This window comes from Pagrus pagrus (assembly GCF_965226575.1).
Source record: "Pagrus pagrus genome assembly, chromosome: 3".
Classification (NCBI taxonomy): Eukaryota; Metazoa; Chordata; class Actinopteri; order Spariformes; family Sparidae; genus Pagrus; species Pagrus pagrus.
The window spans coordinates 18,327,233-18,353,767 of NC_140187.1; the positions used below are offsets into that span (position 1 = coordinate 18,327,233).

The 26,535-nt window shown below is 39.1% G+C and overlaps 1 protein-coding gene across 3 annotated transcripts in view; it reads left to right on the top strand.

Moving 5' to 3' along the window:
* Positions 1–10,976: 10,976 nt before the first annotated feature.
* rad18 (RAD18 E3 ubiquitin protein ligase) overlaps positions 10,977–26,535 on the top strand; it is a 40,423-nt gene continuing 24,864 nt past the window's right edge. For 2 of the 3 annotated variants that reach the window (XM_084348167.1, XM_084348169.1), the window contains exons 1-9: positions 10,977–11,140; positions 12,843–12,921; positions 13,211–13,272; positions 13,449–13,519; positions 18,030–18,460; positions 18,876–18,975; positions 20,038–20,231; positions 21,446–21,516; positions 22,390–22,450. In XM_084348167.1, the coding sequence (XP_084204293.1) occupies positions 11,090–11,140; positions 12,843–12,921; positions 13,211–13,272; positions 13,449–13,519; positions 18,030–18,460; positions 18,876–18,975; positions 20,038–20,231; positions 21,446–21,516; positions 22,390–22,450 (1,120 nt within the window). In that variant the 5' untranslated portion in view covers positions 10,977–11,089. The remainder of the gene's footprint in view (positions 11,141–12,842; positions 12,922–13,210; positions 13,273–13,448; positions 13,520–18,029; positions 18,461–18,875; positions 18,976–20,037; positions 20,232–21,445; positions 21,517–22,389; positions 22,451–26,535) is intronic. The other variant, XM_084348168.1, reaches the window with a different exon arrangement.

A 26,535-nucleotide genomic window follows, 5' to 3' on the forward strand; every position in this document is an offset into this window, starting at 1 on the left:
GAGTGACTTCCTTATTCATTTGTGGTGACAAAAGGCTGATCTGGAATCTGGTTGTGAACAAAAGAGATATAAAATAAACAGTTTAGTAATGGAGACATTTTGTTCTGTTCTCACTTTCACATCATCTAGTTTAAAGCCTCTAAAGAGCTGTTTTAAATTTTTCCCTATGATATCAAAGGAGACATATTATGCTCATTTTCAGTTTCATGTATTTATTTTGGGTTTACTACAATTACTGTTGTGGGTTTCCTGCTCTAATATTTAGAAAACACTGCAGTTTTCTCATACATTACAGTGCAGCACTGTGTTCACCCTCTGTTTTAGCTCTTGTCTCATGAAAAGCCCAGTCTGCTGGAGTTTTAGCTTCCACTTAGCTGCACTTCTACCATAAATATCACAACAAATGCCACATATAAAACAAAAACTTCACCACCGGACATATAAACAAAGGCATATGATCTGTATTATAAAATGTGGTGGTAAGTTCACACAGTTTCTCTTGACTGTCTCTTGTTATTACACGTTAGTCAAACATCACAGTGAACTCGTTAAATAGGCTGGCCTACAAATCAAACAGTGAGAACATAAAACATGGCAAAAGTTACATCTTTCAAGTTTGGAGTCGGGTCAAGTCAGACTGCTGCTATTGATCTGTTCTTCAGCTTGTGAAGTCGCTGTAGCAGCCAGGTCGTAAAACGCCCACACACAATCCCATAGTTGTCCAGTGCATTTCCATCAAAAATAAAGTTTGTCAAAGATAATCAAAACTGTTCTCACTCTGACATAAAGTTCATGGAGGAACTTGTCGATTTAAGCAAGAAGCTGATTGTGAAAATGGGTTTTCAGGGCCTCTAAATACAAGGAAATTGATTCCCATGTAACCCCACATTAAAATTATCATTATTACATTTTATAGCAGGCATAAACATTTAAAAACGGGGACTGCACGTGCCAGGTAATGCACATCAATAATGAGCTATGTTTACATTTGTAAATAATAGTTTGAATGGAAGAGAGAAGAAGTGAACGATTATTAAAGGATATTGCAGTAAAAAGAAAGAAAGAAAGAAAGAAAGAAAGAAAGAAAAAGAAGAAAGGCATCAGCAGATACAAAATGAGCTGACTCCTTTGACAAGAATAATTTAATGGCAAACATGTACCAGAGTCTGTAGTTCATTCTGTAGCCACATGATGGAGAAACTGCAGCAGAGAAAGTGTAAGATGAACATGATGATTACATGTAGAGTGCGTAGTCAGCACTGCGTTGGTTACGCAAAGGATTAGGAATGCGTGTTGTAATGACGACTACACAGATATCACAGTTTTGCATAAATTAGATGATTACATCTCCCTTTGAAATTGGCTTTCAAGTCCACTGGTCAGGGAGTGTTAAACCTGCAGCTCGCACTGCTGGTGCATAAACAAAATTCAATTTGTTCCACCTGAGAAACTCCTGTTCAACAAGAAGAGGTCAAACAAGCGACTGTGCTCACGTTTTGCATTAGTCTGGAAGGTGTACCATTTACTAACAAGCAAGGATCTTTCAAAGAGCTGGAAACGGGCTTTTAAAGAGGTCTGTGTAGAGACAGACTCTTTAACGTGACACATTAAGTCACAAAATCAATCATGAATGTCCACATGTTGAGGTTTTGAGGTCACATCTGAAACAAGTGGAGCAATTTTATCTTCTCAGATGGAGTGTAAGTGATAATTACGCTGATATTTTCTTTACTAACAATGAGGATCTAAAGAATGTGTATTGGAGAGTAAGTACATGACATGAGAAAAGACATGGATGGACAAGGATGTTAAATTACACAGTTAACCAGAATGGCACTCAGTAGAGTGCGTACCTCCTTTGTGGAAATCCTTTCTGTAGTTTTTGTGTAATCCTGCTGACAAACCAACCAACTGATGGACACGGGTCTGTCAAGCCATGACAGGATGTGTTTAGTGTAAAGGTAAACTAGAAAAAGATCTTATAAATTATTTATATTACTTAGAAAGAAAAGGACCCAACAACAAACAAATCAGTTACTTCCTTCTTTTTTACTTCATTTTCTGCCTCTCTAGAATGACTTATGTTTAATCAATGACGAACAGCTGCTACTGCCGGTTTTGAAAAATAAGTTGCGTAAGCCCTCTCCGGTGGCCTAATTTGGCTTATCTTCTATTATAATTAATACGCAAATGAGAGTAAACACTTCATCAAGACATAATCTCTTTGTAAGAGTCACAGCTGAACAAAAGTATCATGACTTCCTGTTTCAACCTTCACTGTCTTCTCTGACTTTAGCTTAGCTAACATCAAAATGATTAACGGGAGAGCAGATACATCCTTCAATTAAAATCCCCCCATAGGACCACCGAGCAAGATCATCCATTTTCATATTCAGAGTAACAAATGGAAGTCGTGTTTCATTTAATGTTTCACATCTTTCCATATCTTGTGCACAGACAGCAGACAGTATGCTTATGATAAACAAGAATGCAATATTTTATAATGTTTACCTGGAACGATGATTATATCACGTGACATATGCTGACAGAATACTGACAGTGAACCGTAGAGTTTGATCAGGAATCGTCTGTTGACCAAACGTGGTTGTAGGAGGGCATTTAATTTGAATGTTTCCAAGTTAAATGTTATATTTGTTTTGTAGTCAACAAGCATATTAATAAACTAACGAAATGATGGTCTGTTAATCTCTCTTAATTAGTGATGATGCTGATGTAGCATTCACACTATTGTTGTTCTTTTCCTCATTATAGTATTTTAACATTTAACATACCTCATTTGAACGTCCAGCTTTGACATAATTACAGTTACCTCCAAGCTTTTCAAGCAATAGTTTTTCATCTCGCACCTTCGTAAGCTAATGCAGTTTCACTTGAGGGTTTTTTTTAGCAGTGTAGCGCAAAGCATTTTAGTTTTATGATATTTCCAGCAATTCAATACATTTCTGCATTTTCAGCTGCACTTTCAGACTCATTTCAGCTGTGAGCCTCCTCGCTGTATTGTTGCAGGAAATACAATTTTCTAAGGCAGCGTGTGGCAATTTCTGCATTTTTCTAGCAATGGGCATTTCAGTATTTACACTGCATTTTCAGCAGGAAATGCATTTTCTAGTACCATATAATTGTTTAGATGCACTGAAGATGGCATTTGCCACATTGTCATCTGCACATTCACAATGTCATGTGACACTTTATCACAACATGACTTCATTCAGCAGTGTCTATAATTCTCGAGTTAAACTTTTGATTTGAACTTCACCCTCTTAACCAATATAGATTGATTATAGGTACTGGTTTGGTGCCTTGCTCAAGGACACTTTTGTGTGATGCATAGATGTTGGAAGGATCGAACCAGGGACTTCACAGTTGAGACAGAGTCTAGACCAGATCAAGATGTTGCCGGTGGGAAAGAGAGAAGGGACTTTCTATGAAAAGATGAGAATATGGAGCTTTTTTATTTATCATATTTTGCCTGTCTCAGTGTGTGAGACAGACATCAGAGTGCTGAGAGGCCTCAGATAGTTAATACTTTATATTGTCAGGCAATCAATAATTTTACTTTGATTCATTTTAATAGCCATTTCTGACCTCACTCAGAAATAGGAACATCTTATCAGTTTCAGTCCATATATGATAATATATATGATGTCATGACTTGTTTCATCAAGCATGAATGGAAAGGAACTCAAATGATCATCAGACTTTCAAGGTTACAGCAGATGGCAACACCTCTGAATTCAGTGACATTTCCAGCGACGGCTGTATCTTTGATGTGCAGGGATGCAGCAGCAGGGTAATGCATATAGAGCATGCATAAGAAATGAAGCCCATTGACACAGAGCAAGCTGGCCTGGTTGTTTTCATTGTTCATGCACACACTCATACAAATCATGCTAGAGTGTACATGACATGCCACACATGCACAGACAAGATCAATTTACATATTTCCTGATGATACACCCTGACAACAACCACATGCGCATAGACTGCGCCGTAAAGCTCTGAGATCTTATCAGTGCTTGTTTATATTTATGATGTTTTTGCAGTGGCATGCATAATGCGGCTTTGCACCCATGATGAAACTTTGAAGCAAGGTTATTTGAAGAAGAGAGATGAGGCCGGAGGCAGAGCTGACCCTCATTTCCAATCAGTCTTTGACTCCTTGCATGGCATGTACCGTATATTTGCTAGGATTTATCAAAAAAGGACCCAAACGCAAGACACTGCAGCAGGCAGAAAAACAAAAAAGTGAGCTTTGATAAAATGAATCTGGGATCCGTCAGAAAAGGCTGGCTACACTAATAGAAGAGATCAAAAACTAAACAAACCAGCAGAAAACAGGGAGATGCAAGGAAAAGGGGTAAACACAAAGAACAAAACAGGGCTGGGGAAGAGAAATGAAAATGCAGACAAACCAACAAAGAGTGAAAAGAAAACACAGGGACTGATTAAGTAAGAAACACAGGTGTACTAAAAAAGGGGTGGGGAAAAATACAAAAACAGGAAGTAAAAAGTAAAATATGACACATGAGGGAAGAAACTACAAAATAAAAAAGGAAATTACTGAATAAAAAAACAAACCATGACCATGTTCATTTGATGCACATGATGTGATCAGTAACAGTAAGCTTTCACCATACAGCTGCTTGTAGGTGAGCTGTTAAAACACTGATGAAATTGATTACCTCATAGATTCTCAAGGTTCATGCAAATATTCCTGGAAAGTAGGCCGTTAAAATGATCTTAACCCCCAGTTATGGAGTTATGAGTTTAATAACCCAATGAAGGTATATGGAAGATAGTTTGTCTTTCTAGCTATACTGTGTCTTTGTGTTGTCAGTGAAATGGCTTTTGTTAAATGCATGAATATTACTATAATGTGCAGCTTTTGATATTAAAATTCAGTGTTCTTGTGACTGCAGGTCCTTTCTCTCTGATCCTTTCTGTCTCTAGTCACGGCATACTTTCCAAGCAGAAACTCCCCCCAAAAAAACATCAAAAAATATAAATGAATAAATGAAAACAAAGTGATGAGGTTAGTCACTGGTTGAAGAGAAAATATCTTTTAACAGTCCACAATTAACATCAAATTAAGGGAATTAACTCTAACAAAAAATCAATCAGTGCGCCTGGCTGCACCAACTCAGGACATGACTGTAGATAAGGATGTCTACTAGCTCAATAAAGAAAATTGACGCCTGGGTAGTGTAATACATTATGTACTGATAAGAATATCAGCTTCTGTTAATTACAGTCACTTTGTCACAGGTTCAGTTCATTTGAACTGGTTGAACTGCAGATAGCATTTCATGTCACAAGTAATGAGTAATGTGAGCTCTGGAATAAAATAGAATTACTCCAAATCCAGGACACAAAACAGGCCCATTACTATCTGAAACAAAGTGCTGTAAACATAAAAGAAAAAGGCATGTAAACTATAATCTATATAACCAGACATGGGTGAAAACGTGACCTTCTTGGCTGAGGTTATAATAAAGAAAGAATACTTCAGTCTTTATATTAACGTGGCTGCAATTCTTCCTATTGCATCAGTAGATCCAAAAGGCTAAAGAGGCTATTTTTGCCATTTGACCCATGCTAAATCAAACCGAAGCACAATGTTTGATAGGAGCAAAACACACACAATACAGGAGAATTTGATCAACAATGAAGTGCTCTGTCATTAGCATCTTGCAAGGCCATCTGGCCTGTTTCAGTCCCTTGTTTAACACCAGATACAAATGTGGCTTCATCTGTTTGCTCTCATTTCCCAGAGCTCCAGCCATCGTTAAGATCCCAGACAGGTCCATCTCTGTGCACTGGGTAACACAGGACAGAATGACTCAATTGCAAAGGGCCTCATTAGATGGAGATATACATGTGGTGAATGGATAAGGGTATAACACTGATAAGGCAAAGCACAGCACAGTCCTTTGACACCATGTATGTTATAGTGCAGATGTATCGAACAAAGCCCCGTCAAGGTTCAAACCGTTAACGTAGCCTGTGGACTGAATGCTAATTTGCGGACTTATATCCCCGGATTAGAGTTCATATGCAACGTGTTCGCATTAACAGAGGACTTTTGGGGGAGAACATATAGTTTTGCACGAAGGCCCATATTTCCCTGGGCATTATGAACTTAATAAATATGTGAGAGTGATCTACAGTGCGCTTGTTGGATGTGCTAAAGGTTGTACAGTTTAGTAATAAGGGCATTACAGATGTAATAACTGTAGCAGCATGCTCTCATCATTGAACCCATGATCTCTCAATAGCAGCAACGGGCCACTACAGAGCTGCATTCAATTATAAACCTGAAACCTCAGTTAGTCTCCTTGATGTATTTGTTATCTGTGATGCTTCTTTACATCCTCATCAAAGAGCTACACATGCTCGACTTTGCCAAAGAAAATCTGAACATGATTTCCCCACAGATGTCTCCCTCATGTGTCATGTCACTCTACACATGCTTCTCATGTTCATGGTTGTGCATAATGTTCATGAGTGGAGGGTTGTTGTATAGAGTCAAACACATACCCACAGCAGAAGTCAGGCTTGCTCACAGAAATGGCCGGGCCCCTAAAAAGGTCCCTCCACTAATCTGTGCATGCTCATGCTCTCTCTGTCTCTCTCTTCTACATAAACAGATGACTGTGTTCATATTTATCAACATCATTCTCTTTCTTACAAGTGGTGGATTCATCTGACTGACTGACACTACATATCATGGTCTGGGCTTTTTGGTTTGCTTATTTCCTGTTTTATTTTGTAAGTTATCCTCATGTGTCATGTTTTCCTTTCCACTTCCTGCTTTTGTGTTTTTTTTCCTGCCCTATTTGATCACCTGATTAGTTCTACCTGCTCCTTATTAGGGTTTAATTCTTATTCGTTAAATTTGTGTCAGTTTATCTGTTTTTGTCCTCAAGTCAGTCCTGTGTCTCCTGTTTCCTGTCTGTTCCCTGGTTCTGTCATCCCGTCCATATTATACAGCTCATTACAGCTTACTTTCTGTTTCTTAGGCTGCCTGCCTCGTAGTGTTTGCATTTGGCTCCTCACCTTTTTGTTTACCACAACTAGCTACCACTTGGCTAGTAACATTAGCCTCCTCGCTATCGTCGGCCACTCAGCTGTCTGACAAAAAAAATCGGTCATTACAATATTATTTGGGTCTTAAATCCCTTGCTTGCTCCCTTTTGTTCTTTTATCTTTTTCTGGCCCCGCCCCCCCGAAATTAACATATATGTCCTGGCATAACATGGAAAATCAGCAAGCAGTTAATTTAAATCAGTAAATTTCTCAGGTCTGGTGGCCAGCCATGCAACAATAACAAAGACTCATTTCAGGACAGAGGGTTATCATAAACAGGCTATAGTTTAATTACAGTATAAAGCAATTGCTTATTTAGGATGAGCATGATTATTGCTGGCCTCTGTGGGCTCCCCTAGAAGCTCGGCCCCAGACACCTTTTCCTTTTTTACTTTAAGATCAACAATATGCCTCTTGTGTGCTAAAAAGAAGGAAGTTGACCTCCTTGGAGTAATGTTGGATATTTTGATAGATGAAGTTTTCTGCATGTGAGGAGGCAGTTAGAAAGAGGCCCTCGGTAAGGACAAAATAGAAAAGTAAAATCCTAGATGACAGATTCCAAAATATCAGAAAACACTAAATGTTCTGTAGGTAATCCTTAAACACACAGACTCAGTAATACAACTCTGCACTGAAAGGGACATTTAAAAATTCCAGACTGAAATAGACCCTGCATTAAATACCTGGTAATGGGTTTAATCTGTTACATAATTCCTGACAACCTGAAACAGAGAGTTTTGCAGCCATTCAGTACATCATGTCTTCTTGCTAATATGAGCATATAATCGCTGCTTGGCTGAGCATCCAGTGATTAAACATCCATCCTAGTTTCCCTACCCATCAGCAGAGTGCTGGAAGAGGACAGTGGCTGGTCAAACTCCAGCTGAAATCATTTGAGGCAAACCATGGACACGATTCATCTGTGTTTGTGTGTGTTAAATCTATTCTGCATTAGAATTTGTTTTGTGATGTTTTCAAACAGTTCAGTGTGGGCGTTTATTCATTCAGTGCAGGTCTACAGAAGTCAAAGCATGGGCCGTGCCTTCTATGATTAAATAAGAGAGAATAAATGAAGTGGTTGAATGTCACACACACACACACACACACACACATAGTGTTTCAATATAAAACTTCAATCAGGAAAAGGCAAAGTAGAGCTGCATAAAATCATCTTTGGCTGAATTAATTCAACTAATCAGACCAAGCACATCACATTGAAACAGAGAAGCCTGATTGGCCCTGACATTTGCAATTTTTCATTGACTCCTGAGACAGTTTGACTTTCTTGCTTTCAAACAGGTCTGACACCGGTCACAGAAAAAAAAAAGAATGGTGGAAAAATAATGTCATGATTTTCCCTCAAAGGGATGATAACAAACAGCAGCCTATTACAAAGGCGTGTCATTTTCTGTGACTCTTCCTGTGATAAATGTCAAACAACTGTATAGATTAAAGTGGTCTCGTCCTCCTCTGCAGGGGAAACCTTGTTACTTACCAGATTGTTTGGTATTGCTGTGGAGACCATGTGAAAAGAGGCATTAATGCTGTGGCAAACACTGTGAAATGATTTAACTGGCCAAACGTTTTGGGGATTGCACCCTCGAAACCACCAGGAAAAATCTAATTACAGCACATAAACGCCTCTGGATATTCATGGGACTGAATAATAACATTCAAGCACACATGTGACATGGTCCAACATCAATACATTTGCATGATAATGTCTTGTTGCCTGGTTTCAGAGGGACACATTTTGATAATTCTTGTGCATAAAAAGGAAAAGTTGCTTCTTTCTAAATTGAAAATCTCACATTTACATCACTGAACATCTGTGAAGTGCCTAAGCTTCGGAGGCTGAATAATTAGTTCAATGCTGCTGCAACAAGGGAAGAGTACTTTGTCTAAATGAATTAAATCAAGGGTATAAAACTGTCAACATTTCATAATAATGTAAAATACAATCACAGTCATTTATTCTAATTGTAAGGAATGAATAAATAAGACAGGTAGTAATGAGGCAAGTTTGTTTTACAGGTCATTGTCCGCCTTAGGTAAGAGGTGTAAAACGCCCTCAAGGGAAAACACCATATGTGCTCACTGTCCGTGAGGCCCTTCGGAGGCCTGCTAAGCATTTTCCAGTTCTCGGATGTTATGATTACACTGCCATGCCTTAAAGCTGGAGAAATTGCTGAGTTCAAGACTTTCACATTAGTGATTTAGACACAAGAAAAAGGTATGACATTATATAATATGATAATATTTGTTTGATGATAAGCTTGGAACTGGTTGTACCATATTTTTCACACTTACACTTGTCATCTTGAACCACTTGTTTCTATCTATCAGATGAAATGAAGAGTAGCAAGGCCGTCACAGTAGACGCACCACAAGTAAGCCAATTGTTATGGAATATCCATTTTCCACTCTCAGATTTCCTGGTTGGAGTCATGGTTTGATTTAATAGAGTTTACATTTTGAGGATCTGACTTGGATAATAAAAGGGATATCTGGTGAAGTCTCATGTCATGCCAACTTTCCCTCATTCAACTTAGCTCCCTTTAGTTGTACAAAAAATATAGTCTTTACAAGGGCGTTTATGGCTTTTGGATGCTTCAGCGTAATGCTTCATTGAAGCTTGTCTGTGCGGTTTGTACTCCCTTTGAGCAACAATGAATTATCATTCAAGTTGTTCAACAATGACTCACTGTCAGTAGATTTAATATGTAAGAATTGTGTATCGAAATGTCTAAAAACGACTTTGTTATTTGCTATTTTGGCATATATTTTGTTGAGTTGTGTACATTATTTTTTCCGCAATGTTCAAACCCAGAGAAATCCACAAGTTTACTCAAAGTTTGGTTTCACTCAGTCGCCTGTCTCTATTATTTCCAGGATAAAGGGGAGGAAGGGATGCCAAAGTGTGGCTTAACGTGACATGAATAAAACTAACACATTACCTTGTCTGTGAACATTTCACAGATAGATAAGCAATATAGATGTTTAATGGTGAGTTTACCACCATCAAATCGAGTTTGACCACAGGATCATTTGTTAATTCTAGTTGTAGGAGTGATTATTCATCCTAAACAGCCGGGTTACTTTGCTGTACATTAGCTGAAGCAAGCAACGACACACACTGTGGATGTGTGTATCTGTGCGTTTTCGTTCATGTTAATCACTTAACTCAGCACTCACCAGAGACTCTGGTTCTCCCTCCTCTTTGTCCTCTCTCCTCTCTATAATGTTATGAATTAAAGAACATTTCCCCTCAAGCTCCAGTCAGCAGTCAACATTACATAAACACCTGACAATCCACTTTTTTTAATCCCAAAAGTTATAAGGTAATCTCTGAGCTCTGAATGATAGTTCATTGCCCGGGTGTTTATTCCTCCAGTAGGTCTGACTCTGCAGCCTCTCCTCCAGAGCTGACCGGCTCTGATCAGCTGACGGTCTCATTTGCTGTTACAGGTCATTTATGATCATCGGAGGAATAACGAGACTGTGGAAATGAGAACGGGCACAGGCTCGGGACATGAAGGACGTAGGACATATCACATAGGCCTATTTATATGTTATTGTGCTGCACTAAAAATCTGTTTATTAGATACGTTAACTGTCGAAAGGGTTTTTTTTCCCATTTAGTAGCAATTTAATCCAGTTCACCAAGCATCATTTAACAAATCTATTGAAAGAAGTTAAACTCAAATATCACATATCTCTGTGATATTTAATATATATTTTTTTAAGAAAAAAAAAAAAAAATTCCAACAAAATCACATCTGAGAAATCAGGAGGTGATCAGTGATCAGTGATTTGTGCTGCAGTCAGACATCCTCAGCACGGCGACACAAATCTGAGCGGAAGTCGTCAAATGACGTAAGAAGCGCCCAGCCTCCTTTCGAGCGGGACTTTGGCTGCTGTTTGATCACAGACACTAAAAGTTTGATTTCTGTCTCTGTTATCTTCTTCATGATTACGAGACATGGCCCTTCAGATGGAAGCGGATTTACCACCCGGTCTCGCAAGTCTGAAAGTAAGTTGTGTGACTCTGAAATGTTTTTGCAAACGATAAGAAACGATGTTAGCCCTCTTAGCTAGCGTTAAAGGAAAACATAAACAGCCCAACAGGAGAGTACTCCCCAACGTTAACTAACGAGTAACGTAACAGATCGAAACATGCACCTCAATGTTATAAATCCAGATCGTTTAAATACACTCGACTGATGACTTGAAAGGTGTTTAAGTAACATGAAACAGCTGCAAAGCGACACACATGTCTGTGGTGTAACTATGCTAATGAGGTAACTAGGTTAAGTAACAACGTTACGTTACAGTCAGCTCTGACAGACGTAAATCAACGTACGTTAAACCAAACAGCCTGAAACGTACTGGTGATGTCCCCCTATCAAGACAGTGTACCTGAACGCACCTCTCACTAGCTAGGAGTCACATCAGGGGACTGTAGCTTATTTCGGGATGCTCTAAGCTACAACATGTATCATCACAGTGAACACATCATGACTAAATGAGAAGGCATGTAACGTTAACTGAGCTGCCTTAGTTGATTAGGTAAGTAGTGTCCATCTGTAGGAAAGTGTTTTGGACTCTCTGCCAGGGTCCTGAAGGCAGATCACCAACTCATGAAGGTTTTGTGTAGCTGGGTGGACCGATATTCAGCATTTTCCACTCATCAGTATCTGTAAATCTGGCTTGCAGAAATTGGTACTTAATTTATTTCATCACTGGTTGTTCGAAATTTTTGTTTTTACTACAAATGAATATTGGTCCCAATTATCGGTTTTCAGTCTCCATGATTTCTAATAATCTGTACCGGCCCTGAAAAAGTCATATCAGTCGACCCTGAATATACATATTTGAGGACAATGATTGATGTCAAAATGCAGCTAACGTCACTCTATTACAGTAAGAATATTTTTACCAGCTTAGTTTCACCAGTATAGAACTTGTTCATAGTCTATAATTTCCCGCCAATTTTCCTTTTTTTTAAATGGATGCAAAATAAAGACCCTGATAAATTTGATTTTTGGGGCTGATATCAATATAAGAAAGTAAAAAATTCCAATATTGATATTATTTTTTTATATGTGACACACTGTAAGTAACAGAGGCAGGATATTTTACAGTCAAACAATAAACCATATTGTCTAAAATGACATCAGTGCATTGAAACAGTAAACTTTCATGGGATTTATTAATTATTATTCATTGTACCTTACAGAGGAGCTGTAGCTCAGGAGGTAGAGCAGGTCGTCTAGTAATCGTAAGGTCACTGGTTCGAATCCCGGCTCCCCCTAGTTACATGTCGAAGTATCCTTGAGCAAGATACTGAACCCCAAATTGCTCCTGATGAGCAGCTGGCGCCTTGCATGGCCTCCGGCATCAGTGTATGAATGTTTGTGTGAATGGGTGAATGTGGCATGTGTTGTAAAGCGCTTTGAGCTGTCCGAGAGGACTGGAAAAGCACTATATAAATGCAAACCATTTACCAAGCAACTTTTTTTCTGCATTATAATCTCTTTAAAAAAAGAGTCTTCATATCCACACATATTGGACAACATATACACAATACCAATATCGGCCAACTGATATATCGGTCGGACTCTAGTAAAAGATATTATTGCTAGGCTACTTAATTTTCTACAGTTTTTGTACCTGTCAGAACCTTGTTGTTTTAAAACTATAATCTTAACCACTGTTGTTTCTCGCTTCGACAGAATGTTGATACCCTGCTGCGATGTCCCATTTGCTTCGACTTCCTCAACATCTCAATGATGACTAAATGCTCTCACAACTGTAAGTAACAAGTTGAGCAGCTATGGTGCGTGCTCAAACAAATTTCATAGCAGTAAGCGTTAGATGATAACTGATGTCTTGTCTTCCTGTATGTGTATTGTGTATGAGTGTATTATTATGTATTATAGAAATGTAACATGTGTCAGCGCTGGTATCACCATGAGCAAGAGAACCAGACTGTAGTCATCGTAGCTTTCTGTCCCTCTGGATCTGCTGTTGTCCCTGCAATAATAACAATGAATGGGTTCCCAACAACTTCATGATCTTTGTTTGCATTTTTATGTTACAGTTTGCTCATTGTGCATCAGAAAATTCTTTTCCTACAAGTCGCAGTGTCCAGTTTGCAATACAGTGAGTATGAACTCGGCTTGAATGCATAATTATGCCTGCGAGTGCATTTGCATAATCATCAGGGTCATTACCTCATTAAAGATGACTCAATTGCAGGTCATCACACGGAAATAATTGCATTCATTTGATAAAGGACACAGGTTTCATTCACATCTTGCTTCTCCTTTTTCTTTTAGCAAGCAACGGAACAAGATCTAAGAAACAACCGTTTGTTAGATGACTTGGTTGTAAACTTTCGAGCTGCAAGGTAACGCACAACACATTATAAATAGTAACAGGTAAACTGGCTCGTGTCTATAAAGTATCAGAACTGTCCTTTTATTAGACCTAAGTGTGCTTTACATTGGGGTAAACATTTCAGTAATAATGGATTTTACTGTGGTATTCGATGAAGTTACTGGATTACTGGTCCTCAGTGAGCAATGGCACAATTATGGAAAAAGATGGAGAACAAGTATTTAAGCCTTTTCCTACAGCCACCCGCACCATGAAATGCCTTTTGTATTTAGTGTAATCATTTCAACTTATTTTGCCCTCAGAGATAGACCAACAGAATAATAAAAAAAGGCAGTTCATGAAGGAAGACTTACTTTACAATCTAGGTGCAACCTGTTTGTTATGACGACAGTAGTGTCAACGGAGCATCTCTCCTATTTGTTTCGTTACGGAAGAGAAAAACAATTATTGTGGTAATTTCACGGGATCCTGTCGTTATTGACAGGATTACACTTTCATGTCCACAAGGGAACCGACTTCAGTTTACTTCAAATTACCAGCTTTAGAGAAACACTTCTAATTGCCTCCCAGTAATCGGCTTCTGATTTAAGGATTTTCTGCAAATCAAATGGGGATTTTGTTTTCATCAGCTGAGGTCACGCAAGGTTCTCCTTGTATTGCATATTTGTGTGTGTTGTGTTGCTTTAGGCCTGATGTTTTTTTTCATTACAGCAGGATGTAGGCACAGGGAGCGGTGTGCAGATCTTGTCTAAAGGATATGTCTCGGTACTTAAGTGTTTTTTTTTTCCTCCAGTGACACCCATCACAGCGTACGAAAACATTTCCTTTTCGTTGAGTGTCTTGTTGTTGGTAGCACTGCCCACAGAGGTACAGCCAGCTAAATGCTTTCACTCACTGATTGTCCTAAGCAGACTGATATTTTTTTGTCCTGCAGTGTGGTAATTGTCCTGTCAAGAAAAATAAACTGGAATTAACAATATCAAGATACAGTCGGTCACCCCAGCTCCCTTCTGATTTAGGGCCGTAACCTCTTTCTTAGCATGTGATCCCCTCTCTGTATATCTGTCAGGCTTTTATTTGTTTCAGTGAAGAAATAACAATGCAAAACTCTTGCTATGTCAGAAGTAGAGATTGGTATAGGATCAGAGTCTGATGAGTAGAGAGCTGCAATCGAAAGAAAATTAAAGGTGCAGTATGTACGAATCGGCCACCTGTCAAATTCATACTCATACATGTAAGGATTTGCTGCGTCGCATCGCATAAAGAGTCTTTGGGGTTTGGACTGTTGGTTGGACAAAATAAGCAGTTTGTAGATGTCACTTTGGGCTCTGGGCAATTGTGATGAGCATTTTTTCTCAACATTTTATAGTCTAATCAATTATTGCAAACAATCAGCAGATTCATTGATGAATCAAATAATCTTATCTTATGAGGGATCTCTGTTTTTATATCTGAGGATCAACACAAGCCTGCTAAAGTAACATGACTCATTTTCTGTTCATCAGTCGGTTTGTCTAAATTAAAAAACTAAAAAATGATCAGCGTAGTTTCTTCAGTGCCCTGGCTAATGTCGATTTAATGGTCTGAGTGTTGCTGTGATGTTTCTCCCTTTCATCAATCACCTCAATGTTATCGATACTGTGAAAGGTCTCCCTTCTAACCGCAGACCCTCTAATTGTCATCACTGTTATGAATGAGTGGCTCAAGCAGCTGCTCTTCCCACCGGTTTTTAATTTCCTGTCGTCTAGCGGATAGCGTCTGAAAACTGTGATTCTTTGATAGGTAACTTAGTCATAAAGCGTTGTTGTTATCAAAGAATAGACTTGTCTCAGACAATTTAGTCTTGGATTAGTTAATTTGCTGCAAAATAATAAATATATTAAGTTTAAAGACTATTTCTGTCATAGATTTTAATTTTGTGCCTGTGGAAAAACATGTACAGCCTCATAGAGGAGCGAGATTTGAATTACTTAAGCATCTGTCCATGTGGTTGCTATGTATTCTGCTGTTGTGTTTGTGGATTGCTTCTTTTATTTCTCACTGTGAAACTTTGTGGAAAACATTGCATTCAGTGGGTAGCTGTTGGCTGATTGCACTAATTTACTGCCATTAAACCCGAGGCCTATTTTTCTAGCAAACTATTGGCTGTTATGGCAGCACCCCGCATTTATCTTTTCATAGTAACAACCTACCTCTTAGTCTCTCCTCGCACCCAGTAAGCTTGTGCTATTATTATTTAATCTCCAGGGGCACAGTGCCCTTCTGCTGTTGTGGACATGGTGCAACTTAGCATGTTTGTCTTTCTGTATTCTATAGCATTTTTGTAGCCTACTCCATTCATTTTTATGCAATTAATTTTTCATGTGTTTTAAATGCAACAAGCTAAAAACATGTTTTGACATACTTTACTTATTCTCATTGAAGTACTCAATGTTTGAATTCCATTCTAGGGTTGAGTCATTATCGAGATATTGTTTACCGTCAGAAGGTTGTTCCAAATAATCATATTATGAAACAGTGTGTCACAAAGGGTGTGGAAAAAGGAGTGTCGGTCAGCAAACATCTGCCTGTGTTTAAGGTCTCTAACATCTGGTTTTTAAAGTTCAGCAGAAGCTATTCTTGCACTTAACACCCAGTTCTAGATACTAAAGGTCATCCTTCATGTCGTAGAGGCAATCAGTATGATAGGGCAGTTATAATTCAATTACTGGGTGCATTTAAAGTAGATGGTATTGATCGGCTTTTGGCTGCTTTGGTCATTGCAGGTCTAGACCTGAAAAATCAGTGAGACTTCAAACAAAATGTCCTGATTTTTATTTTTGAAGAGGAGTTATTGAATATGTTTTATGTTTAGGTGCCAATGCTGTGATGAGGCAACTCAGTTACTTTCTTATCCTTGAAATTGTTAACTTGTTCTGTATTTCCATTAACTTCCAAGTCTTCAAAGTGACATTATGTAACTTTTAACAACTTAAAAATCATGTTGATGGTACAGTGTCTTGTAATGGGGTGAATGGTGTCTCTGTCTCAGCTGTCACTTGTTTCTGCACTATGTAACTTCAGTGAGAGGATCGCAGCGTTACATACATGTTTACTTCAACGTACAAGTTTTCAACACATAACATTGTTATGATGTAATGAGTTTTGTTTGTAGTTAGCACCTACATTATGTCTGACAGAGTGTTACAGACCTGGGATTTGTATTGAAGACAGTGGTGTCGCACTCAGAAACTGTGTGGGGAGCCAAATCGCACAAAATGCCCATTTCTACATAATGTTGCTTTATGTACCAGGCAGATAATGTTAAACATTGGCAGGGTGACTTAAAATCTAATTACTTTGGTGTTTTTAAAGACCCTGCTATTCCCCACAATTTACAGGTGACAGAAATAAAACATTCACATTCAGAAGATGGAGCAAAATTGTCTTGCAGCAGACATCATAAACGTCTTTCCTCCACACAATAACTCATGGTTTAGTGTTAGTTTCTATTTTTAAACACAAAGTGTGCTAAATCCAAAAAAATGTAGTCTTACTTGCCCTTCTGGCTGTTGTCTATAGCAACAGCCAGTAAACTTCTGCGGTACAGTTATATTTAGAACCATTTGACGTAGGAAAGTGATGGTAAAACCCGTTTGCTCAAATGAGGCAGAAAGTTACAACTAATGGCTATAGTGTAAGGCGATGGTGTATCTGAGTTATCCAGGTTGTGTTGAGTATCAGTGCAGTTAGGTAACGGTGCGGTCATCATTAAAAGTAAACCATAAGATGCAAATTTATAGCAGGGAAGACGTAAAATAAATGAATATATCAAACCTGCAACGTTTTGCTTTGTAACTCATGTTGATTAGGTGCTTTCTCACACATGCTTGGATGTTTAAAAATAGTGTGTTGCAAAGAAGTGACCAGTTATAGTCATACCTGGCTGTACTCAGTGTTACGGATTAATAGTGTGGGGAGAGCATATTTCTTCTAGATCTTTGTGCAATCCACCTTTTGGCAAGTCTGTGTGTGTGTGTGTGTGTGTGCGTGTGCGTGCGCGTGTTCTCGTGCGTACCTGCTCTAATGGGGACAGTGAGCACAAATACATTTTAAATATGGAAAGCAGAACATCACACACCTCATTGATTCCGTTTTATTGCCAAGTAATGGCCCAGCTGCAGTTTGTTTGCTTTCCACATTTCCAAGACTGTGGCCAAAGTGTCTACTTTTTCTCGCTCGGTAGAAAAGGAGATAATTGAGCAGGTGCGGTGAACGTCAAAGGGCTCGCTTTACGGTCAATAGAAGTTATTGGTACATACCGCTCTTCTCTTTTTAATGGGCTCAGTATATCTGTTACACTACTGAATATACTTTAAATACAGACACACTTTATACTTTGTTGTTTTGTGAGAGATGCAGAATATGTGATTTTATGTATCAGGATGTATTTAAAAGTTTAAAATGGGCATGGTTGTTTGCGTCTATATGCTGCACGCGTTTTTTAACTCGCATGCACTTTGCCTTTCTGTGTCTTCCAGGCAGCAGTTGTCAAAAGCAACGTTTGACTCTCCTCCAATTTCGCCAAAGACCCCAGCTTCAGCTGTCAAATGCAAAACTCCCAGACAGAGGGGCCAGAAGTGCAACAGCTCTGTTTTGAGTCATTTTTTCCAAAAGAGGCCTAAAACATCTCCCACTAAAGAAACCCAGAACGACAGTTCTGCCGCTCAGTGCGTTCAGCGGGGGGAAACACAGACTGCACGCACCCACAATGCAAATGACGGTGACCTACATTCAGAGACTGCTCAACTCCGGGTGGCTGTGAAAGAAGAGCCGATGGATGAGGAGGAGACATCCTTCCAGAGATTGATGTCAGTCAAACAGGAGGACACAGGCTCACACAGTATCAGCACTGGAGCTCAGATAGCGCATTGCTCATCACCACCGCAAGACTTAAAGCCCGTAATCAAAGGTGAATTTTTTGTCCTCTGCAGCACAGTATTAAAAGCTGGTGAGGATCCTCTCCTTGTGTCCCAAAAACCTTTACAAATGATACTTTCAGCAGTAGCCAGTGGTAACGTCTGCAGTTAAAGCAAAGGATTATTTGAAGACCATACCCGTGATTGACTTTTGATTGACTTTTACTATCGGTCAGTGGGTGTTGCTGTCTATAATCAGCTCTTCATTTGTTCCATTTGAATCCTAAATGCCGGCATTGTCGTGTTATATTTTGTGGTGTAATGTTAAATAAACTATTACTAATTGAGCGCGGCAAGGGGAGTGGTTAAGATTGACAGTGGAATGAGATGTGACTCAGCACCAAGAAATCTCTTTCTATTTTTGTAATTCAAGCTATTAATATTACCTGCTTGCGTATCTCTTTGCAGTGGAGTGCCCCGTGTGTTCTGTAAGTGTGCCGCAGCAGTTCATCAACAAGCATCTGGACACGTGTCTCACCAGGGGAGAGAAGAAGGAAAGCTTGAGGAGGTAAATCATGTTGTTGACTCAATCTGTAATGCTTTTTAGCAAAGTGGGATGCAGGTTTAAGAGTCTTAAAAGATCATCCATAGATTAGATTTGGTAGAGCGGTGCAACAGTGTGCATAAATCTTTGTTTTTGTGTTTTGTTTTTTATACTAATGCCTTTTGTGGGCTCCGAAGTCTTAAAAGCACTGTGGCTTTTAAAGGTCATATTGATAAGATTTTTTATGTTAAATCATTTTTAAAAAAAATGTAATATCTGCAGATTAATTAACAACAGAACAATTATTAATTAAATACAAAAAAATAATTGTTGGCAACAACTTGATGGAGCAGATAATTAGAAAAAAATCAAATCAATTTTGTTTATATAGCCAAAAATCACATTGCCTCAGTGGGCTTTACAAGCTGCACAGTGCAGTCCTTAGACCCTTAATGCGAGTAAGGAAAAACCATCTTGGGGAAAAAAGTGTGGATCCAAGAGGACGACTGAGCAGGCCTCAGATGACCCTTGTGCCATGGCCTTTGAAAGTTCATTTTCCACAGTGATTAATGGTCCTTGCAGCAGTAATGAGGTTCTGTTAATGATTTGTCATATTTGTTTAGTATTACAAAATCTTAATATGAAGTAGACCCTGATGTCACAGTGATGAATTGCAGAGGTTTTAATATTCTTGCCTTATGTAACCAGCCGCATGAGGGAGATTCTTTTGCTGCCAACCATAATAACTTACACTTAATGTCTTTTATTCAAGACCAAATGTATGACAAAGGGAGCACCTTTGATTTGACAGCCTTGTCTGAGTCTAACAGGAGGACTATGGATCATCAGAGGTGTGTGCTGACAAATAGCAATTCACATCCATAATATAATTCAGTCATGAGCTCAGCCACTTTGGCCGCTGTGTGATACATTTGCTTAAGCTGACATTTCCATCATTCTTCTCTGCTTATGTTGTCCAAGACTTTTATTTAGTATGGTCATAGAAGATAATTACAGCCGAGCAAAGACCCCCATCAGGTATTAACCAGCATTATTGGGCAATTACTAAACTAATCCATATGTCAGTTGCAGCACCCTTGGCACAGCGAGGCGTCCAATGGGGAAGCTGGTGTACAACCTGCTCTCCATGCAGGAGCTGAAGAGGAGACTGAAGGAGTGCCACCTCACAGTGCAGGGTTCTCGAGACCAGATGATCAAAAGACATCGGGATTTCGTCCAGATATACAACGCCCAGTGTGATTCCCTCAACCCTAAATCAGGTGAGGGCATTCGGTCCATTATGCCATGAGAATGATGCTGTATTTTAAGGTATACCTTGCAGGACTTAGTGGTATCTAGAGATGTGGTTGCAGATGGCAATCAACAAAATACCGCAAGTGTCGCCCTGACTGTTGCAGCGAAAAAACATGGGTTAGGGTTAGGGTTATGGTGGGCTTCATGGGAGAGACTCAAAAGACTCATTATAAGATTACCAAACCTCAGCGTTTCATTTTCAGGTGATTATTGATAAATGAAAACATGAATATTATATTCCATTTCTGCCAATATGTCCCCCTTAATCCTACACACTGGACCTTTAGTGTTTGCCGTCATGAGTGAGTAGGTATGCTAATGTTACATGTGCTTTTGACTTAAAGGAGATTTATGCTTTTTCATTTTTTTCCTTTCCTTCAGTTTTTATAAAAGGCCTTGAAAGTTAAATTAAAATAAGCATAATATGCCTGCTTTAATGAAGTTCATGCGTCACTGGAGCGAATGAAACACATTTGATAATTAAAAACCCACCAAAGTGCAGCATTAGCCCAATGATGTAGTCTATGTAACAACTGTGATGAGTTGCCCACTATAATGTGTGCTTACATTTATATTGCACTTTATCCGAAGGTTTTTAATGGGTTTTTGCCACCCAGTCAACCTTTCACACACACATAATCACACACCGTTTGCAGCAACCTTCCATGTGAATCTGAGCATTAGGAGCAATTTGGGGCTCAGTCTCTTGCCCAAAGACACTTGACAGGTGGACAGGAGGAGGTGGGGATTGAACCAACAGCCCTGTGATCAGTGGAAGACACGCTCTACCTCCTGAGCCATGCAGCCCTGTGTGTTTTCACCATATAGGGCCCTGAGTTTCATATCACCTAGTAACAGACGTCAGAGCAATGTGTCTCTCTCTCTCTCTCTCTCGTATATACTGTATATAGTAAATGTACCAACAAATGTGCACATGAAGCCAAAGATGAACAAGCATGAGTCAATTTAATGTTCTGAATTGTATTATTATTATTATTTTTATAACTCATGAGTATATAAGATGTATGAACGCAGGATATCTCACAGGTTGTGTTTGTCTTTACTGGATGCCTAAGTTTTGTACAGCATCCGTATGTGTTTAATACTACAATTCATGTAATGTGCGATATTTGGTGTCTCGTAATTGAGTAATTAAGATTTTTCTTTCCTCTGTCAACAGCGGAAGAAATTGCCAAAGAGTTGGAGGCCAATGAGAAGATCAGGAATCAACTGCAGGGGAAAACCAAACCTGTAAGTCAAACAGCTTGAAATGTTTCACTGTATTTCTTAAAGTGCCCCCTGTGGAGTTTTCTTTTATACCTCAGTGGGTGATGTAGAATAATGTTTTGACAGATGGTGGCAATGATGTGCCATAAGAGTTGGGAGAAATGCAATCAGTGTCACCAGCTACATCTGAGAACTTTTAATTGCTGTCTTAAACAAAGCTGACATTTCACATTTCTTTGCAATCAGAGTTCTAATTTTGTCATGTGTTTATTAGAGGTGTCACGATTTTGATTTTAAATCGAAAATTGATCGGAATGAGCATTCAATTTTCAAATGCAAGGACATAAAAACACTTCAAAACACTTCAGAGGGCACAGGTAGCATACCGGAAGCCTGCAGCTACACTTCCAAAAGGTATCCTGTGTACAGGACGACAAACAGCAGACTAGTTCCAAGGTAACTCCCACAGCATCAGGGATGTTTCAGAGATCCTTTATTGATGAGAACAGGGTTTACTCATAGAGGAGAAACTGAACTGAAGACACCAAACTTTGGAACAAACTGCATTTCTGTCTTTTGTTGTTTAGTCATGAATCACTGGAGGGTGGGATTTTTTGTGATATTATATGAACTTGTCAAAAAATAACCTGCAAAAAGCACCAGGATAATGTCACGCTGTAAAACACCCCTATCTCTTTAAAGAATAGTTTGAAAAAGAAAAAGTCAGTCGTCAGGGCATGAAAGTCTAAGTCTAATAATAAGCGTTGCTGTCAGTGCTGAAAACATTTTTAAATCAAATTCAAATCATGGATTTGGAGAATCGTGACACCCCTAACGTTTATTCATTGATGGTTAATGGTAATGTGCATGTTTTTTGTCAATTCCAATCTCTTACAGGTCTTGGTTTTCTCAAAGAATCAGTCTGAGAAGCAGATTGATGAGATGCATTCAAATTATAGTAAGTGATTTTTCTTTCCCGGGACACTTTCACTCTCAATTTGTTGACACCCTAGAGGTGTGACTCATCAAGCTGACGCCTAAAAACCAGTGCCAACAAAAGTCAACTGATGAAACTGTTTTGCACAACTGCACACCTTCTGTTAGAAAGGTGTATTTGAATATAGTATGAAGACTTGACCGATGACCAATATGCATTACGGTGTGCATCTGCATGCGAGGAAGTAACTAGTCAGTTATAAAGATAAACAAACCAGCCATCCATTTTCAGTCAGTATTAAATGGTTTAAAAATAAATCAAAGCAAAATAATGGCTAACCCTTTTCTATGGGTACAAAACAACACAACAAAAAGTGTAAACATAATTCTATATTTCCTGTAGAGTCAGGAAAACAGTTGAAATTAATTAAATGCTGTCACATCAAACATGTTCTTACCCTCTTCCTATGCGTAGGGTACTGCCTAACAATGAACAAAATGAATGATTGCCTCGGGGTACCATCCAATCCAAAACAAAACAGAAACGGTTAATAATAGAAGAAAAGGACACATTTTATGACGAGCAACTGTGTTTGATAATAAAGTTTGTATCCTAAGGATATCATACATTTACTTTATCGGTGAGAAAAAAGTATACAACACCATGAGCCCATGTTTCTTGTAGCTGTATAGCAAAACTGTCTAAACTGCGGTTCAGTTATAAAATTGTATGAAAGCTGTCGTCTGTTGAAAAAAAACATCAAATAGAAATGCAAGATGTTGTTATTCCAGGGAGATGCACCACTCCTCTCCAAAATATAAATTTGTTTTTGAACTCCAGTTGAATTGAGCAATTTTGTGTCCTCTGAAATGGTTAGTAATGTTGCTTTCTCCTTTTTACTGTCACCGTTATTTTTGAAAACACTTAAAAGATGAATATTGGACGACGCTGTGTCGTGATTTTTCCATTCTGCTAAAGTTGTACAAACTGCGGCTCCTCTGTTTGACCGAGCGTGCAGCTGTGAATCAGATTGGGTTCACTGCTTGTAGAGACAAAGCTTGTCAACGTAAGCAGGCAACACAACACATCTGTGTCTCAATTAGGGCAAGGCAGCATTGTTAGGAAATGACTTGAAACTTTTCTCCTTCGTCATACTCTTTATTTCAATACTAAGTCATTGTATATGAATTAGCTTCAAGGACAGACATATGCACAGAACCATAAGTTCTGCTTCCACTGCACTAACTCCATTTACCCGTTACAACGTTTTAGAAACCTCACAAGTTTTATTCTTTTGTCTCTGACCTTTTTATTCAATTTATTTTCACGTTATCTTCTTTTATTTCATTTTCTTGTTCATTGACTTTTTAATTTATTCTCAAAGCCGTTTGTAGTGCTCTGGGATCTGCCTTTTGTTTGAAAGCTGCTGTACAAATATAGTTTGCCTCGCCTCGCACTCATGCTCATTTGATCAGGGTTTCCCTCAGGAAATTTTCTTAGCAGAGGTGGAATACTAACTCTGTTCTTTTCCTCTGAAGGTTTATGTTTTATTTCATAAAAGTGTATTAACTTCTTCTGACATGAGCGCAGACGGTCTCTATTTCAGATCAGCTTTGCTTTGAAATGCTGTAAGAGAGCTGGTTTGATGATTTGAATCTTCTACCTCAAACTGTGAAATGGCCATTTAAAAAAAACCCAAAACATTTATTGCCCACAGAACTACGTAGGACACACACTTGGGCTCCGAAGTTTTCAGAAGTTTTATCTCAGGAACAGTGTCTAAAGATTAGAGACACTTCGTCCCTCTTAACGACAGCCTGGGATGACAATTTTTCAAAGCAGACACAGGCTTATAGACCGAATCAGTGCGCTTGTTTTTTCCACTCCTTGGCTGCTAGTTCGGTAGGAAAATCCACTAGCAAAGACCCGAATCTTGCTTGAGAGGAAATCCATCAAAAAAACAGCAGGACATAATTTTTTGAGTAATCGTAGCAGGGTAATGCGGCAGCGGTACAGAAGTAGAGACTGTCTCTCTGGCAAGTGAAGAAGCAATATTCACAGATTCTGCGTCTCAATTTTGCATATTCAGTGTGTCGCCCAGCCGCAGTCTCAGTCTACTTTATTCAGTGTAGAAACCCTCTATTAGGAGCCGGCCTCATACACCTTCCAAAACACATTACCAGTAACAGAAACAAGCAGAATTGCTGTCGTCAGTGAATAATTTAGCTGCAGGCGGGGGAAGAAAATGTAAAACTGATTGGGTGATGCCTCAGTTTAAATAATACAGATGACACAATTATTATTATGACTTGTCAGGTGAGAGTCTCCGAGTTTGAGCTCATACACAACAATTCAAACACATACAGATGCACCCAAACCTAGACCAGGTCCTTGTTTTCATGCCCGGGGCAGAGGTCAAGTAAGAACAGCAGGATTAGAGAACATTATCCGAAGTCATGTCGTCGTGGTGGAACGAGATGAAAAGCTAGTTGGAAATAACTCTGCAGAGCCCAACTTAAAAAGTGGTTGAAAAATGGATGTGTGAGTCATAGGAGGTGGATTCTAAAAATAGCTGCACTGCTGTGATAACCTCTTGATTTATCAGAGGAGGATGTGGATGACTCACTCTGCCAGCGCTGGGAATTGTGAATGAGCAGACGGGGAGGTGAAAGCATCACACGCGCCTTCTCACACACCCAATCCACGGGATGCTGGCAGCCGCTTCTTAAAGTGACAATATGTGCTTTTAGCATTAATACAACCAGAAGCTGATTATTCAGAAAACATTCTCACAACCCAGAATAACTGCAAGGGAAAAACCTGGAAACCCTGCTACATGGGACTAGCCCCAGGGATGATTGATTTGTATGTGTGCCTCCCAAATGTAATCATTGAAGGAAAAATAACATTCTCAGGGCTCTGAGATCGAGTCTGTGTTTCTATACAGCAAATCTATGAATTGTACTTTCTGATTCTCTCCCATTTCAACCTCACATCCAGCAACTGGTGAAAAAAACTGAAGCCCAAATTGGGTTTCCATGTCTTGCTTTTCCTTTGAATAGGAGACTTCATTTCTGTTGTGGACTGAAGTGATGTTACATACATGCATGCATATTTGCAATGCCTACGTAAATTGGTTTATCTACCATGGAGCGCTGAGATTTATTACAAAATTTAAAGCCCTTTCATACCATCACTCTTTGTGCATTTGCATGTTGTTATTTATGAGGCTATTCTTGGTCTGCTTCCATCTTATCTACATAAGTGCATCCTTCAAAAAAGTACGGGACGTTATTGTCTTCGCTCCCAGGACTTATTTCTACGACAGTAACTGTCCCTAAAGTCTGTTCTGAACTTGGAAAAAGGGCATTTAAGTGTGCTGCTCGCTCTGCTTGGAATTGGTTACAAAATTGTCTGACTCTTCGGGAGGTGGTCTCACTGGGTGCATTTAAAGTGATTCAAAACGACTTAGAAAAGAAAGGACGTCTGGCTGTAGAGGTTTTGAATGTTGATCTATGTTTTAATGTTCCAGGACTCAACAATGTGTTCTTTCTCTTTACTTTAATTGCTATATGTTTGTTTTTATGTCTGTAACAATGTAATGTAAGGACTCTCTAATACTTTCCTGGTTAAATATAGGTTAAATAAATAACAAAGAATGTTATGACTGCAGTTACACCCTGAAACAGACTTTATCCACGATAGGGTTGGAATGTTAACTCAGTTAAACCTAAACATCTAAACCACATTAACCACAAGTTAAAGGTGCAATATGTTAGAATTGGTCACCTTTGGAATTCATAATTAAAACAGATAGGGGGCAGCAAATCACTGGAGTAACTGCCAACTGCTGCTAACTGTAGTTGCTGTTAGCTCAGTTAGCTGTGCAGCTAGTGGTCTCATCTCATTTTCTGCCGCTTATCCGTGAGGGTCGCGGGGATGTTGCCGCTCTATCCCCCCCTTTCGGGGGGTTGCGGGGGTTACTGGAGCCAATCCCAGTTTTCAATGGGCGAAGGCCAGGGTACACCCCTGGACGAGTCGCCAGCTCATCGCAGGGCCAGCTGGTGGTATTGTCTGTAATACAATACATAGACATCATAATGTCA